Consider the following 14,531-nt stretch of genomic DNA (forward strand, 5'->3'; position numbering starts at 1 on the left):
CGCCCCTGATCCCCTGTCTCTGGTCGCTTTAGGCGGTGGTTCATGGTAGTGTGACCGCCGCCCCCCAGGCTGCTTACAGGTAAGTACGGTAACGAGCTGCTGGGTTGGGCTTAGTGCGGGCTGGCTGGTGGCGGTTTGCAACGGGGTGTGGTAAGGGTCTTGGCAGATATGCCGTATGCTAGGATGGACTAGGGTGGTCTAGTGTGATCTAGTGTGGTTGGGAAGGATGAGAAAAGAGTGGGGATTAAGATAGAGAAGTGGAGTTGGCGATGGGGCGAAAAGAAGGGAAAAGGACGCTAAATGGCGCTAGAGGGACGCTATTTGTGTTGAATTGACCTCCGTATACAGTAAGAGGGGAGGGGAGACGAGAGAGAGAGAGAGGAGGGATGGGCGGAGGGGGAGGAGATGGGAGGGAAGGAAAGAAGGCCAGACGGTATGTGGTGTGATGTGAAGAGCGTGTAAAGAGCCTGACGGGTGTATTAGTGGGAAGAGCCTGACACGTGTATCGTGCATACAATCGACGATACCATCGATAATCGGCCTCTCTACGCCGATTGCTTACTGCTGACCGTGTGGTGGCTGGCTGTCTGTCTGTGTGCTGTCAACCCGAATGGAGATATCTTGATAGATCTAGTAGATACGGCAGATCCTACAGATACGACAGATATGACAGATTACCACCCATACCACAGATACCACAGGCATCGAACTCACCCCCTCTCTAATCAAATCCCTAGTTACACACGCGCACACGCCTGCAGCATAATAAGGCATACTCGAATCTCTTGTGTGCCCTGTGTGCCCTGTGTGCCCTCGGTGTGCCCTCTCTGCCCCTCTCCGTGCATCTATGTGTCTCTGTGTGCCCTCTCTGCACTCTCAGCCCCTCTCCCTCCTTCTGTGCTCCTCCCCCACCACATCAGCTCTCCTCCCCTCCCCTCCCCTCCCCTCTCCTCTTCTCACCCAACCCACCCGTCCGGCATAACCGTCTCCCTCCCACCAACACCAACACCAATCTCGCCCGTCCGTCTGTCTCGATCGCGCCTCCCGCCAACGCCACTACTTCGGCCAATCCGGACGCCGAGTCGTACGATCTTACCGCCTCCAAACACTCGCGCACACACGGGAATCGACTCCACAATTGCCATAATCCACATACAGTAGCGGCGCGACCATATGCATCTCTCCCTTCTCCCCTTCCCTTCCCTTCCCTTCCCTTTCCCTTTACTCGCACTAGATTAGCGTCGCATAATCAGCTTAGTTAGTTCCCCTCACCTCACCGATCCCCCCCATCCCATCCCATCCCATCCCTTCGACGACTCGTAGACGTCTAATTTCCTTCCATTCCCACATTTCCTTCTAGAAGTTCCTCATGCCGCCCGTGTCTGCGTCTCGCCTCCCGCGCTTACCGTTTGGAGAACTCCATACTACTGCTGTGACCAACTAATCAACTAACTAGACGTATGTACGCGAGTAGTGCCTGCTTGTGCCTGCGTGCCTGCCACTCCTCCTCGTGGCCCTCTCTCAAACGTGCTTACTGACCCGGGTAAGCCAGATCTTCACATCACGTTTCCCTTCCCTTCCCTTCACTGTCATCTCACCACAACAAGCACACACACATACACCCGCCCTTCTCCACACCGACACTTACCCATCAACGGCGTCACAACTACCGAATACGTCCACCCTACAAAATCCCTCAATCTCACCTTCGTTACGTACCTCCCCCAATCCCCAGAAAATCAGCCACCAACACCCCAAACCTCCACCCATATCGCATCCCACAGCCTTGGCCAAACAACCACAATCATCGTATAAGCCTATCACACCCCCTGCCAAGCCCATCCCACGTCGTCTTCCCCGATAAGCCCCCCGTCCTCCCCATCGTGCCCAGCCTCGTCCATGGGGAAATAAGAGATACAGATACGACGCACCTCGGTACGTACCCCCCAACGACGACCTTGATTACGCAGTATATGCGGGGTACGCCACTACTACAACTACTACAAACATATCACATATCATCCAAGGCTTACACTTACTCCACTACGCCAACTTCTGATACCGGAATATCTCGGAACCGCTGCTACACCCACCCACCAGCCCAAGCTTTCTGCCCTGCCCCTGATGGATGATGCCGTGTGGGCATCACGTGGGGGGGCACGCTTAGGTACGGGTGCGCGTGGATATTGTATGGGAAGATACTTTGTGTGTGGATATGGGGGGTTATTGGGCATGGAGATGGGGGGATGGGATGGGGTAATAGTTTCGGATGACTGGGTGAGGTGCGAGAGGCGGTGATGATCTTTGTCATCTGGCCGCTTCGGAGTCCGGGCGCGATGGGTGGGAGAGGGAGAGTTTGGTACGGTACGCTTAGGAGGGGGAGGGAAGAGATTTGGAGAAACTCTGATCTACTGACTGGGGACTGGGAAGTGGTAGCCTTGCAGGAAGGCTGGGTCATAAAAATAGAGGTAAGAGGCTTCAACCAAAAGAACAAATACTAGTTGTGAAGGTTGGAGAAAGGTGTAAATTATGCTCTTACATGCCAACACGTATGTGGTGACCAAGTCCGAATACCTCAGCCTGACAACGCATAAGGCGTTCTTTGTTCTTCTCCCGGTTGGAGTGGAAGCCGCCGCCGCTGCTGCTGCTGCTGCTGCTGCTGCTGCTGCTGCTGTTGGTACGATTCTTGTCACCGCCAGCCGCCACTGCCACTGCCGTTATCGCCTTGCCGTCAATAGCACGCATTACCGCCGCTACGGTCCTCACTGTCGCACACTCTTGCTGCTGCTTTAACTCACGGCATGAAAGACCGCCTGGGCGAAAGCCTTGGGGCGTTTGGAGTAGCGAATGGATGGTTGGCACTTCATGCGCCCGTAGATTGATATCTGATTTCCTTCTAGAAGCTTTGCTACCTGTCGACTAGCACAACCGTTTGGGAATGCTATATACGTGGGGCAGTTATTGAATCACGGCACGGTCTTTTACGGACTCTCGTCCAAGCTGATCATCATCGCACGGGAGACGAAGATTCCTGCAACCACCGCCGTACGGAGTAAGCACTTCCACCCCACCTTCACCCAACATCTCCCCGACTTTCCCCATACCCACAATCTACTTTTACATCATCACATCCAAGGTCATCTCCGAACGCATTGATCCCAAGTATATCCCAAGTCGCCGAAAACTTCTAGACCCGCCCCTCATCCACCCCAAAAAAAACTCTGCCTACCCGTTCATCACCGAAAATCAAAGAGTCAGGGGTTGGTGTGGGGAAGCTTGGCGGCTCTCTTTTGGAGATCTAACCGCCAACCGCCCAACCGCCAACGGTTCGTTCTAACGCTTCTGTACGTAATATACGGTAATCTTAATTAACACTTTCTCCACACTCTCCATGTTATTGGGGGGGGGTGGAGGGGGGAAAGTTATATCTCCGCATCACGTGGTGGGGTGAGTGGGTGGTGTGTTATTATAGGTTTCTGTCTGTCTGTCTGTCGGCTGGCTCCTATTTGTTCCGTAGATGTGTACTCCGTATTTACCCCATATGCGACTCTTGTTTCTCATTACCCCATAATTGGTATATGTCTTGTTTCCTATTACCCCCATAAACTATGCATTGAGACGACTTACCCCATATTTGTCGGGAGATATTACCCCATATCTATTGCGTCTTATTACCCCATATCTGGGGGGACGAACTTCTCCCCGCAACCGTGTTTGGTGTTGGGGTGGTTGGAGCTTGGCGGGTTATATCATTGTTCATCCGGGAGGGACCGGGTTTTCTTACGTCTGTCAGCTTTCTCTATCCTTCGTCGTTTCCCTCCTTTCCTTCCATCTGTCAACCCAGGCGCGACATATTCAACGTCGTGAGGAGAGACGATGGGGGAAGCAAGATGGCGAAGGTGAGGTCTCATATTCACATTACCAGCACCAACTGTCGAATAAAGTCAAAATCATACCATACGAACTACCGAACAAATGGATATATGTAGGCTATCTGTTCATCTTCACCTTCCTCTATTCCCCCCTTTATTTCTCCCTCGTCCTCCCTTTTCTCCCCATTCCTCTCTCCCTCACCACTCTCTCCCTCATCCGCTCTCATATCCGCCAACAACCCCCTGTCCCCCATCCACCCCCTGACCCCCTCCAACCCCTCTCTCAGCTCTCGAACACGCTCATCCATCCTCCTCCTCCTCTCCGCACACGCCTCGCACAGCCTACGCACTTTATACGTCGTCCACGGATGCGACATCGGATAGCAGCGCGCCGCGGTGGCCTTGCTGGACGACGATGAATTCGACAATGACAACGATGACGACGACGGAGAGCTGCGCGACGGCGAACTGCGAGGTGGTGACCCAGAGGTTGAGGAGGCGAGGGAGCAGGATCGTACGATCTGGAGGTCGTAGACGTGGTTGCAGAGGATGAAGTGGAGGCGCCGGTGGTAGCACATGTTAGCTGTCTGGCTGGCCGTGCTGTACTGCTGTCTTTTGGGATTGATGGATGGGATGGGGTGGGGTGATATACTTACCTGGTGATATGCTTGTTGTGCTTTTTCTTACCTGAAAGCGAGGTTTCTGGAGTCTGGGAGAAAGTGGTAGGTGTTTCTTCTGTCTTGGTATATCCTTCCCTTTTCCTGTGGAATGGTCGACTTTGCGGGGAAGTGGTGAGAGGAGACGGGGTTTTAAAGGGTGAGTCTGGAGAGGAGGGGAATTCATCTTCTGTTTCATGGGCATCAAAGGTCTTTCGTGCTGATGCATGTGCTGGAACCAGGCAGAAGGAATGGTCGAGGATATTCTCTGTCCTATTCGTTTCATACTCTCATGTTGATAAACATTCCTTGTTCCCTTTTTTCTGTTGCTGAAGTTGAATATGCTGCTTTGTTCACCCTACCCTCCTAGATTTCTTTGTCTTGAGTCTGAGATGTCCCTCCCCACTATGCTGAGCGCGCACCCACAAAGAGCGAGAGCATGCGAGAGGGGATGAAGAGAACAATGGTATTGTGCACAACGAGTACAACCATCAGCATCATCGCGAGTCCTACTGGGAGCCACTAGAATCAGAGCCAATATCGCACGCCGTTGCTGACAAGGAGGTGGTAGATGAGAGACCGCCGTGGGATGGCCAAGTCTGCATCGTAACACTTAAAATAGCAGGTTATTGGTCTTTGCAGCCAAGTTGTCGAAGGGTGAACCAAAAGGGACAGTTGTTTGCCATATTTACACGACGAGGGCGTCGGTATATTTCATTGTTAAGAAGCCCGCTGTGAGAAACTATAGAGCTGGGGAAATGAGTCCGACGTCGTACACCCACAACCACTCTCCCTCACAACCAATATATCACAACACACCAATCATCTCACCCACCATGCTTTCCAACGATACAGCCCTCTTATTTGCCGAGATATCGGCAAAGTCGAGCGAAAGTATGTCAAAGGCCACACGGATCATTCTCGTGGTCTTATTTGCCAACTTACTTACCGAGAAGGCTACGTTCACATACTGTAATGCCCCAAGACCGCACCCCGGAAAGCCAGCTCCAATCCGCTTCACGCTTTCTCCACGAGGCCGAGAACCACTCTACGCCTCGACCGGGTGTTCCAATTGTGCGCGATTACTATAGCGATCTTTATACGCCTATCCGCCACCAAACATCACCAGTCGGAAACCTATGGGTCGAGCTACCTAAGAGTCGCAGGTTCTCGCTGTCGTAGGTTCTTGCTGTCGAGGGCTCTCTCACTGTTGCGGATCCTTGTTGTTATATCACAGAGTTCTTTCAGAGCGTCAGTAACGAACACACGCAGCCATTGGTGATATGAGTTCTTAAAAAGGAGCTTTCCAAATTTATGGGCCCCACACGCCACCTTGGAAACCCGCTGGAGTCATTTCATATGTTGTCGAAGGAAAGAATGAGTGAAGTGACCGAGGGGGAGTTAAATACCCCCGAGAAATATGCTGGACTACAAAATCCCCACAAAATGTGCTCGCCATCTCAACAAGGTGTTCGGGCCATCTTAAAGACCATGTCTACATCGGTGGACTTGTGAGAAATTACGGGAAGTAAGGGGTAGGATCACTGCGATATCACTGCAATAATTTGTGGGAATCACAACCACGACTGTAAGCAACGTCAACGAGAAGCACAGTACATGGTGGGTGAGAATCTCAGTTAACGTTACGCTGTCAATATGTTCGCCACAGCTTCCCAAGGCCGGCCATGGCAGCATTGGACTCAGATCTTCGATGCAGGCATTTCGTCAATCCTCCTCCAGTAGCTTATATGATGCGAGTAAACCCTCCATAGCCCCTTCCTTATCCTTCGTTTTCCGTTGTTCCTTCCCCATTGTTCATAACCCATCGTTCCTTCCTCATCGTTCCTTCCTCATCGTTCCTTCCTCATCGCTCCTTCCTCATCGTTCCTTCCTCATCGTTCCTTCCCCGTCCTTCCTTCCCCATCGTTCCTTCCCAATCGTTCCTCCCCTATCGTTCCTTCTCCATCGTTCCTTCCCCATCACGTCTTGTAATTGCCTATTTCTTGGCAATCTTTGCCAGCCTCTCATCATCGCTCTCTTCTTCCGTTAACTTTCTCTTCTGTGGGTCATTCGCAAAAACGTTCAAGGCGGCGTGGAAGTAAGGTGCCAGTTCATCATTCAACTTTCCAACCAACGTTTTGTCAGCTGTTCCTGATCTTCGTTGAGCAAGATATGCGCCGATCGCGTATTTGACCGTTTCTCCAGTAAGTTTGAGGGAGTTGTCCGCCGCTCCAGTGTTTAACTTGGCCTTTTCTTTGGCTAGTTTTGCTGCAGCTTCCTGGGCAACTGCTTTCTCCGCGGCTGCTCTCTCGACAGCTGCCCTCTCCATGGTTGCTTTTTTTACCTCTGCCTTCGCTTCTGCAATCGCCTGCTCTGCCGCGTCCGCCTCCATTCTTCGTAAATCCTCGAGCGCCTTTGATTTCTCCTCGACTTCTCTTCTCAACCTTGTGATTCTCTCTGTCGCGGTCTCAGCAGGGGTGGGCGCCATATTATTTGGACGGGCTAGCATCGATTTCTCAACCGTCGGGGGAGATTTCTCTGCAGCTAGTTCAGTAACAGTTTTCGCTGGAGTCGATACCGCCTTCACTTCGCTCTCTTTATTTTCGCTCTCGTTGGACTCTTCTGCAGAATAGATTCGTGGCTTCTTTGCCACAGCGGGAACTTCTGGACGCGGTAGCAGATTTCCTGGCTCACCAGCCAATGCCATCTCCCTTTTGCTACCTTCGCCATTATTTTTCTTGTCGGATTCCGCCAACCCAGCCATGTCTGGTTTTGGCTTACGCTTGGGCTTCTGTGCTGCCTTTAGCGGTAGCATTAGTTTGATTGTCGGTGCTAGCTTCGGCTTCGGATATTCTGTACTTCGTGTATGAATCTCACTGTAATAATAGTCTCTGATATAGTGTTCATATTGTGCTACCTTGGAGTTGTCCTGGCGGCGAACATTAATCCCGAGAACTCTATCATATTCCATAATGTTAGATGAGTATTTTGTGAGCCAATCTTGGGCAAAGGCGGCTCCCTTCTCTAGGCTTGCAGTGTCAGCGCCATTAAACAGACGGTTGAACCAGTGCTGATGTTTTAACCCGAGCTGATATATAAATGTACACTCATTTATAGGCCCGGGGGGGTTTGTGGCGTCTTCGTCTTTGTCCCCGCGCATTACAGTCTGGTCGATCGTTATCAGATAATCGCCGGCGTCGTATACAGTGCTCCCATTGTTTTGGGGCAACTTCGCTAGCCCATCGGCGCCAGAGTCTCTGCGCTGCATTGTGCCTGTTTTGGTGAACCCATGGATTTTTTGGAGGTCAGATCGAGAGGCACCATAAACTTGGAATGGCAGCAGGGAGAAGAGGCGCATCATTACCAGTACACCATCGCTCACCGGGACACCCCGCGGGACCATATACGGACGAAATGGCCCGCCGCCAATGACGGGATCCTATATATCACCTTCTTTAGGGATAGGGCATCCTGCAGGCGTCTCGTAGTAATCAACCATCTCCCACTGCGCGACCCCAGTAGCTGTAGCTTTTGCGACCTCATCATCTAGCGGACTATCACCGTCAGGGAGAAATCGAAAGTAGTCGATGACCTCGACCATTTTGCTGTTAACTTGCGTCAGATAGGTGATGAGTGGATACTATGGGACTTACCTAGGAGAAGTCATATCGTGATATTAACCTGTGATGATTTAGCTTGTGTTCGTATATTTGTAAGTTGGTACTTACCACTTGTATGTGCTTTGCTGTGCCGTCAAGATTTATGTGGACAAATGACAACGGCTGCACCGAGGATAGTTTGATGATTAAAAACTGCGTGTTACAGAGAGCTATTCACTGCGAATCTGTGATTTGAAGCCTAGATATATGTCAGAATACTAAGCCATGTTCATTTAAAAGATGCTTCAAGCGTCTTACGAATTTATGTTTTCACCAAGGTGAAGCTTGTACTGTCCGTAAAATGACTCAAAGGTGAGTTGAAGAAGAATGTCAACAGTAGAAAAGTGACCTCTTGAGGTAGCTTGCGAGTTTTTGTAGGCGGCGATGGTGAGCTTGTAGTGGTGATCTTATGGTGGAAATAATAGGAGGCTATATGGAAGTCAGCATCGAGCACCAACCTTCTTGAATAGCTTACCAAAGTAATTTGTGTATCTAAATCTTGTAAAAAGCAAAACGAAAGGAAGAGGAGAAGGAGAAAGAAAGAAGAAAGGAAGACGAGAGGAATAGGACAAGAGGTACGCAAATAAATACTCCGTGAAGACTTGCAGGTAATAATCTATGCCCTGATAGTGACAGCCGTGAGGGTGAGAGAAAGTCGACAGTATTACATTAAAGGCATCAAGAGTGCCCCTAGGATCAATAAAATATATGGTAACAAGTAATAAAATCACCTACCAGCTCTGTATTCATGCCAAACTTACCAAGATTTATCTAGCACTCACTGGTGAGATTATGTTGTTGTGGTGATCGTCTGGCAAAGGAAGAACTGTCGCCTGTTCATGTAATAGTAGGTGCTATTACTGACGTTGTAGAGTTGTGGTTAGAAAAGTGATAACTTTTTATAGGACGTGGGGGGTATTAATGATGGCGCATAACGCACGCGGATGTGCTTCTGCGCAGCCGCTACAGGAACAGTCGGCTGTGATGGGTCGTTGTTTAGACCATATGAGATTACAGTGAGTATAATTGTTATTTTAAGCATCCCTGGTGTAATATCTTGTCGGGGTATCCTTGAAAAGTAAATAACTTTAAAAATAATCAATATAAAAAATCGGTAAAAGTATCGGACGCGAACAAAACTAGGTTGGTAACATTCTGACATTCACACATAAATTCGAATATAGCTATCATAAAGAATGTAAAGTATGTAACGCAAAATACACCGTCCCCATTTTGCTCACTTATATACAGCCCTTATCATCCCGCCTACTTCTGCAGCGTCAACAACGCCGGCTTATAAGGCAGCAGCCCATAATCAGTATCAGAACCGACAGCACGTCCCTGGTAGAGCAGCTGCAGGTTGCATGGATCAATGGTGAAGGTCTGATCAGGGTTGCTGCGAATGAGATCACCGTGGCTAATATCATTGGACCAGGTAGCGCCGCTGTTGGCCTTGCCAGCAAATGGCGCACTCTCAGTCGCCGCCTGCGGGGTCCATGAGCCACCAAGGTCGGTAGCCGTGAACGAGCGGAAGTAACGGCCGTTTGCTCCGATTGCCTCAACAATCATGAGGTATTTCTTCTGTCCCTTGACGGTGTAGACCTGGACGGCTTCAAACAGGTTGTTGGTGGAGTCGGACAGGATTATGGTCGATGAGGAACCGAAGCTGCCTGGGAAGTTCCCGATGGGCATGCTGGCACGGTAGATCTTGCCATTGTCTCCACAGAAGAAGAGGTACATGTTTGTGTCATCACCAATGAGTGTCTGGTCGATGACGCCCGTGCTGGAGCCGGAGATAGTTCCGGTGAAGAGCGTCTGAGCCGCTGACCACCCGTTCGCATTCGTGGGATCACTCGACGTCTTGTAAGAGAACGCAGTTGGACCCCACTGGTATGCGAGGATCCAGATGTTCTTTGGCGCGAACTGGAAGAGAGTTGGTGCAACGGTGTAAGCGTTCATCGTGTTCTGGCTCGCAGAGGCCATGTTAGACCAGTCGGAGAAGAGGCCGAAGTTCATGGAACCCCAGGTCGATCCCGTGTCGTGGAAGGTCGCATACACGAGGTGCTGGCCGTTGTACGGGACTGCCGTGAAGTCCTTGAGCGAGACCCATCCCGACTTTGGCTGTGCCAGCGCATTGGTCGATGTCCATTTGTATGTCGATGGGAGGTTGCATGTTGCGCCTGGAGCAGTCGAAGTCGCAACCCCCGTTGCTGGGGGAGTGGTGACCGCAGTTGTTGCTCCTCCTCCACCTCCAGTGCACGGAAGGCATTGGGAATACCACGCGTTCGAGAAGGTGCAGCATGAGCCCGAAGCACATGTAGTTGCCCCAGTCCATCCGGATCCACCGCCTAAGACGATTAACTTCGGCGTGTTCAGGTGTGATAGTTCCACTTACATTGGCCCCAGACAGCAGCCTGGGCAGATACGAGTGGCAGCGCCACGAACAAAGCAGCAGCGGCGTAAATCATGATGGCAGGTTACTGATACAGAGCTTGAAAAAACTGTCTCCCACCAACGCCATATCCATCTATATATCGTATTTACAAGACTCGCCCGGCAAAATGAACCCCATCCAACCCACCGGAATGACAATAGGCTAAGGAAGAAAGTTTGGACTTTTATATTAACTTAGAGGCTCGTACCGTGTCCAAGGAAGTATAAACATCTAGGTTTGTTAGTCGGCATGTACACAACGGCATTTTCACTGTAGTTTTAACTATAAAATTTCGGCTGACACATCGCCGACAAACTTTACGGTTAAAGGTTCTGTCTGCGGGGTAGTAGTGGTGTAGGCAAGTTTTAATATATTTGCATCTTCCCCCCCGCATTATTAATTTACCATCGTATATCCTCCACGCTATTGCCGCCTATGACCCCGCCGTAGCACCCTCGATCTCCTAACCAAATATCAACGATCGGGCCGGACATGCAACCGAAGGTTCATTGCAACTACCAATACAGGACTAGCTGTAGGGTTTGGACTCCATGTAAAGTGTCGAGTGTACAGCTGTGAAGTGACAGATCGGCAAGTAGATTGATGCATAAACATTTTGGTTAAATATGATTTCGCTTTCCCCTCAATAACTAGGCGGTCTCTTTAGCGAAATTGTGACGGAGAAGAGATAGTTGAGAGAGTTGAGGGAGCAGAGTGGTCCTCGCTACATTAGGAAAATGGAATGTTATAAAGGCTATATATGTTCCCCCTCCCCACATACTCTGTGGTGGAGTTAAGAGGACCAACAACCCTACTACAATGCCAAGTCTACGATGCCAAGTCTGCCAAGCCCGGGGGGGATCCAGATAATCCATAACGGGACATCCTCGATAATCGATAACGTCGGCAGCTGGCCTCAAAATTGCCGCGTGCCACGTGCCGGGCACCACAAACAAGCACGTGATGTGACGACTCTATTTTTGAACCTCAACCATCCTTCACCACCCTAACCACAGCGCCGGATACAGCGGAAGGGTGTGGCGCAGGCAAGTTCCGCCTGACGGAGTACAGACAGAATTAGGTCCAAGACCCTGGTCCTTTTTGTCTTTCTCTGACCTTTTTATACGAGGATGTACAAATAGTCCAAAAGGTAGGGGTCGCCATTGGGGTCAGCACTAAGACTAATACGGTTAGAACAGGGCTGATGTTGACTGCCCGCGCCGGTCCTGAATCCTACCCGCTTGTCAGCGCTCCTTCTGGCGAATCAGCTCTCTCAATAGCCCGCTGGCGCCCCAACATATGAAGCAGTGATCCGCGCCTGGCACTTTCTCCTCTGCCCGCTCAAACCAGTCGTGTATCAGCTCATTAAAGCACTGACGTTAGGAGTCATTAGCGACATTAGCGACATTAACTACACCATCAAAATGCCAATTGGCGACATCAAAACACAGCCACTGCTTACAGCCCTTGTACGGTTTCTGTACAGTTTCTCTACTATCCCCATCCCCCATCCTCCTTCCCCCCACAGTGTCAGACAAGCATGCCCGAAGGAAGCTTGGCGTCCGTCAGCTTCTTGCGCCAATGGCTTCATGGCTTAGCGTAAGCGCCAACTCCTGAATTCTCCCATTTCCTAGCAGATTGGTAGGTCTGGTTCTCTTTTCCTTTCTGTGTTGTGTTTCCTTTTCTATTCGGTCTGGCCGTCACGATCTCATCACGATCTCGATAGCGACGCGATGAAGTCGGTTATCACCATATCGCTCTTGGCGCTCGTTCAGCTGTCTGCTGTCGAGGCCGTCGCTACTTTTCTGCCTTCGGGATTCAATGGGTGGTGGTGGCAATCAGGTAAGGCTAGGAAGCCCCATTGTCGCGAGCTTGCCGTCTAACGAATGCCTCCAGCGCTCACCGTAAAAGACCGTCTCTACATCGACGGTGGCGAGGTCTATTCACTGACAAAAGGCGGTTTCTACGGGTCCACCTATGTGATCGACCTTACAAAGTCTTGGACCACTTCTACCCTTACGGGGACAGGATACACGAGAGATAGCAGCTTCGCTGCCGCTCGGCGCCCACAGCTCTTCTACGATGAGTCGCACGACATGGTCTACAGCCAAGCTGGCCAGGTCTATGGCTCACTCTTCCGCCCCACCGAACTATTCTCATATGCGCCGCCTCAGGTTTGGGGTTTCAAGCCAGACGACAAAACGGATGGGACAGTGACCTGGGCGGAACAATACTCCAAGGCGCTCACCCCCACCTACCCCTACATCTCGAGCGTCGACAACGCCCTCTGGGCTAGTTCCGAAAAGAAGCATTACAGTCTCGGCGGTTCGATCGGCTTCCTTTTCAACGCCTCGGACACAGGCTCGCGCGGAGAGCTTTCAATGAACCAATTCCTTACCTATGATTACGAGACCCAAACATTCGAGAATAGAACACACCCTGCGCATTATATCCAAGGTGGGGCACAGTATGTTCCGACATATGGCGAGGAGGGTGTCGTGCTTTTCTTTGGGGGCAAGACTCCTGTCGACCGGAATGTGGCAGACAATAACATCGGCGACATGGGCATTATTTTGGTCTATGATATCCATGCCGATAAATTCTACAACCAGAGCGCTACGAACGCGCCAGCTGGAAGATTTAATCTGTGCAATGTGGGAGCTACCAATGCGGGGAATAATTCATATGAAATGTATGTCAGGATTCCGATTCAATAGACCCCAGCTAACAACCCCAGTTTCGTGTACGGCGGTACCACAGGCATAAACAGCACCAATACTGCAGTCGAGATGAGCAAAGTGTTCATTCTCAGTCTCCCTTCTTTCCACTGGATCGAAGCCCCCCAGCCAGCCGACACCTGGCGCACATCCCATGCCTGCGAAGCCATCGGCCCAGCGACTCTCGGAAAGCACAACAAGCGACAGATGATCTCCATCGGCGGCACACAGGACCCAAGCCCCAACGGTGTAAGCCCTACTAAAGTCCAGGATGCCTGGACCTCGGGGATGAAAATCCTCGACCTCACTGCTCTTACTTGGGCCGATGACTACGATGCGAACGCGAAGGCATACGAGAGACCGGACGTCGTCAACACCTACTATGACGAAAACACAGGCTACCCGAAGGTCTGGGGCGACCCAGCATTGGAGGCTATTTTCAAAACCGACCGCTCTCTGAAGGTTACAGCGCCAGCCTCACCCACAACAACCGGGAGCACTGCGGATCCTACTTCACCTGGAGCCGGCGGGTCCGGAACCGGAACCGGGTCGCCGGATTCAACGACAACTGAGAAGAAATCTACAAACACCGGCGCCATTGCCGGTGGTGTCGTCGGTGGTGTGGCCGGACTTGCTCTCGTCGGATTAGCAGCATTCTTCTGGAGGAGGCGGACAGCACAAAAGGACCAGAAATATAGTACTGCCCCAAACAACCCCGCGCTCGCCGGTCAGGGCCCAACGGAACTGCCGGTGACCTACACGGATCAACCGAAGGCGGAGTTGCCGGTGCAGGAGTACTACAGGAGCGAGCTCCCGTGATGTTCTCGTGTGTGAGTTTTTAGATTGGGTGAGGAGCGAGGAGGGCCTCTGGCTAGGGGTTATGGCGCAGATTTTTATAAGTTTTAAATGTTATTAAACGTTCGGGTAGATTGCATAACATTTAGTTTTTTTCTAGCCTGCGCATGGTATATGTATATAGTAATTCATATCTGCTTCACATGTATGTATTGCACGGTTTGATACCTTGCTGCGCAAAGCCTTCATCCTGGTGAAGCCTCAATATGATTCTTCCGTCTTTTGAATTTTACTCAAGATACTCGTGTGGGGTAAGTATACTACTGTCTGTTTCCACAGAACAGTCTATTGTATGATTCCATTTGTTATTTCTCATGTAATAAACGTGCTGACATATC

At 50.9% G+C, this 14,531-nt stretch overlaps 5 protein-coding genes across 5 annotated transcripts; 3 read left to right on the forward strand and 2 right to left on the reverse strand.

Annotated features, from left to right (window-relative positions):
* Nucleotides 1-2,529: 2,529 nt before the first annotated feature.
* Nucleotides 2,530-4,406, forward strand: VE01_09081 (uncharacterized protein; the record flags this gene model as incomplete). The annotated part of the gene is made up of 2 exons (XM_018278497.1): nt 2,530-2,673; nt 4,257-4,406. 2 exons carry the CDS (start codon nt 2,530-2,532, stop codon nt 4,404-4,406), a joined length of 294 nt encoding a protein of 97 aa, XP_018126559.1.
* A 958-nt stretch (nt 4,407-5,364) lies between these two features.
* VE01_09082 (uncharacterized protein) lies at nt 5,365-5,710 on the forward strand (the record flags this gene model as incomplete). The annotated part of the gene is made up of 2 exons (XM_018278498.1): nt 5,365-5,422; nt 5,514-5,710. 2 exons carry the CDS (start codon nt 5,365-5,367, stop codon nt 5,708-5,710), a joined length of 255 nt encoding a protein of 84 aa, XP_018126556.1.
* A 707-nt stretch (nt 5,711-6,417) lies between these two features.
* VE01_09083 (uncharacterized protein) lies at nt 6,418-8,195 on the reverse strand (the record flags this gene model as incomplete). Its single annotated transcript, XM_018278499.2, has 3 exons — nt 6,418-7,967; nt 8,025-8,133; nt 8,182-8,195. 3 exons carry the CDS (start codon nt 8,193-8,195, stop codon nt 6,525-6,527), a joined length of 1,566 nt encoding a protein of 521 aa, XP_018126557.1. The 3' UTR covers nt 6,418-6,524.
* A 1,203-nt stretch (nt 8,196-9,398) lies between these two features.
* AXHA2 (Alpha-L-arabinofuranosidase axhA-2) lies at nt 9,399-11,405 on the reverse strand. The gene is made up of 2 exons (XM_018278500.2): nt 10,583-11,405; nt 9,399-10,535 (listed from the first exon to the last, which is right to left on the reverse strand). Exons 1-2 carry the CDS (start codon nt 10,653-10,655, stop codon nt 9,454-9,456), a joined length of 1,155 nt encoding a protein of 384 aa, XP_018126555.1. The 5' UTR covers nt 10,656-11,405; the 3' UTR covers nt 9,399-9,453.
* Nucleotides 11,406-11,979: 574 nt separating this feature from the next.
* On the forward strand, nt 11,980-14,332 carry VE01_09085 (uncharacterized protein). Its single transcript, XM_018278501.2, has 3 exons — nt 11,980-12,463; nt 12,518-13,313; nt 13,359-14,332. Exons 1-3 carry the CDS (start codon nt 12,355-12,357, stop codon nt 14,155-14,157), a joined length of 1,704 nt encoding a protein of 567 aa, XP_018126548.1. The 5' UTR covers nt 11,980-12,354; the 3' UTR covers nt 14,158-14,332.
* The last annotated feature ends 199 nt before the right edge of the window (nt 14,333-14,531 follow it).

Source organism: Pseudogymnoascus verrucosus, assembly GCF_001662655.1.
Source record: "Pseudogymnoascus verrucosus strain UAMH 10579 unplaced genomic scaffold scaffold_56, whole genome shotgun sequence".
NCBI classification, from domain to species: Eukaryota; Fungi; Ascomycota; class Leotiomycetes; order Thelebolales; family Thelebolaceae; genus Pseudogymnoascus; species Pseudogymnoascus verrucosus.

Bases quoted from the DNA above. Each gene is read 5' to 3' on its own strand.
- VE01_09085 (XM_018278501.2), top strand. From the start codon at position 12,355: ATGAAGTCGGTTATCACCATATCGCTCTTGGCGCTCGTTCAGCTGTCT. The intron at 12,464-12,517 runs GTAAGGCTAGGA...GAATGCCTCCAG, and splicing joins TGGGTGGTGGTGGCAATCAG to CGCTCACCGTAAAAGACCGT. The intron at 13,314-13,358 runs GTATGTCAGGAT...TAACAACCCCAG, and splicing joins GGGAATAATTCATATGAAAT to TTTCGTGTACGGCGGTACCA.
- AXHA2 (XM_018278500.2), bottom strand. From the start codon at position 10,655: ATGATTTACGCCGCTGCTGCTTTGTTCGTGGCGCTGCCACTCGTATCT. The intron at 10,536-10,582 runs GTAAGTGGAACT...TAATCGTCTTAG, and splicing joins GGCTGCTGTCTGGGGCCAAT to GCGGTGGATCCGGATGGACT.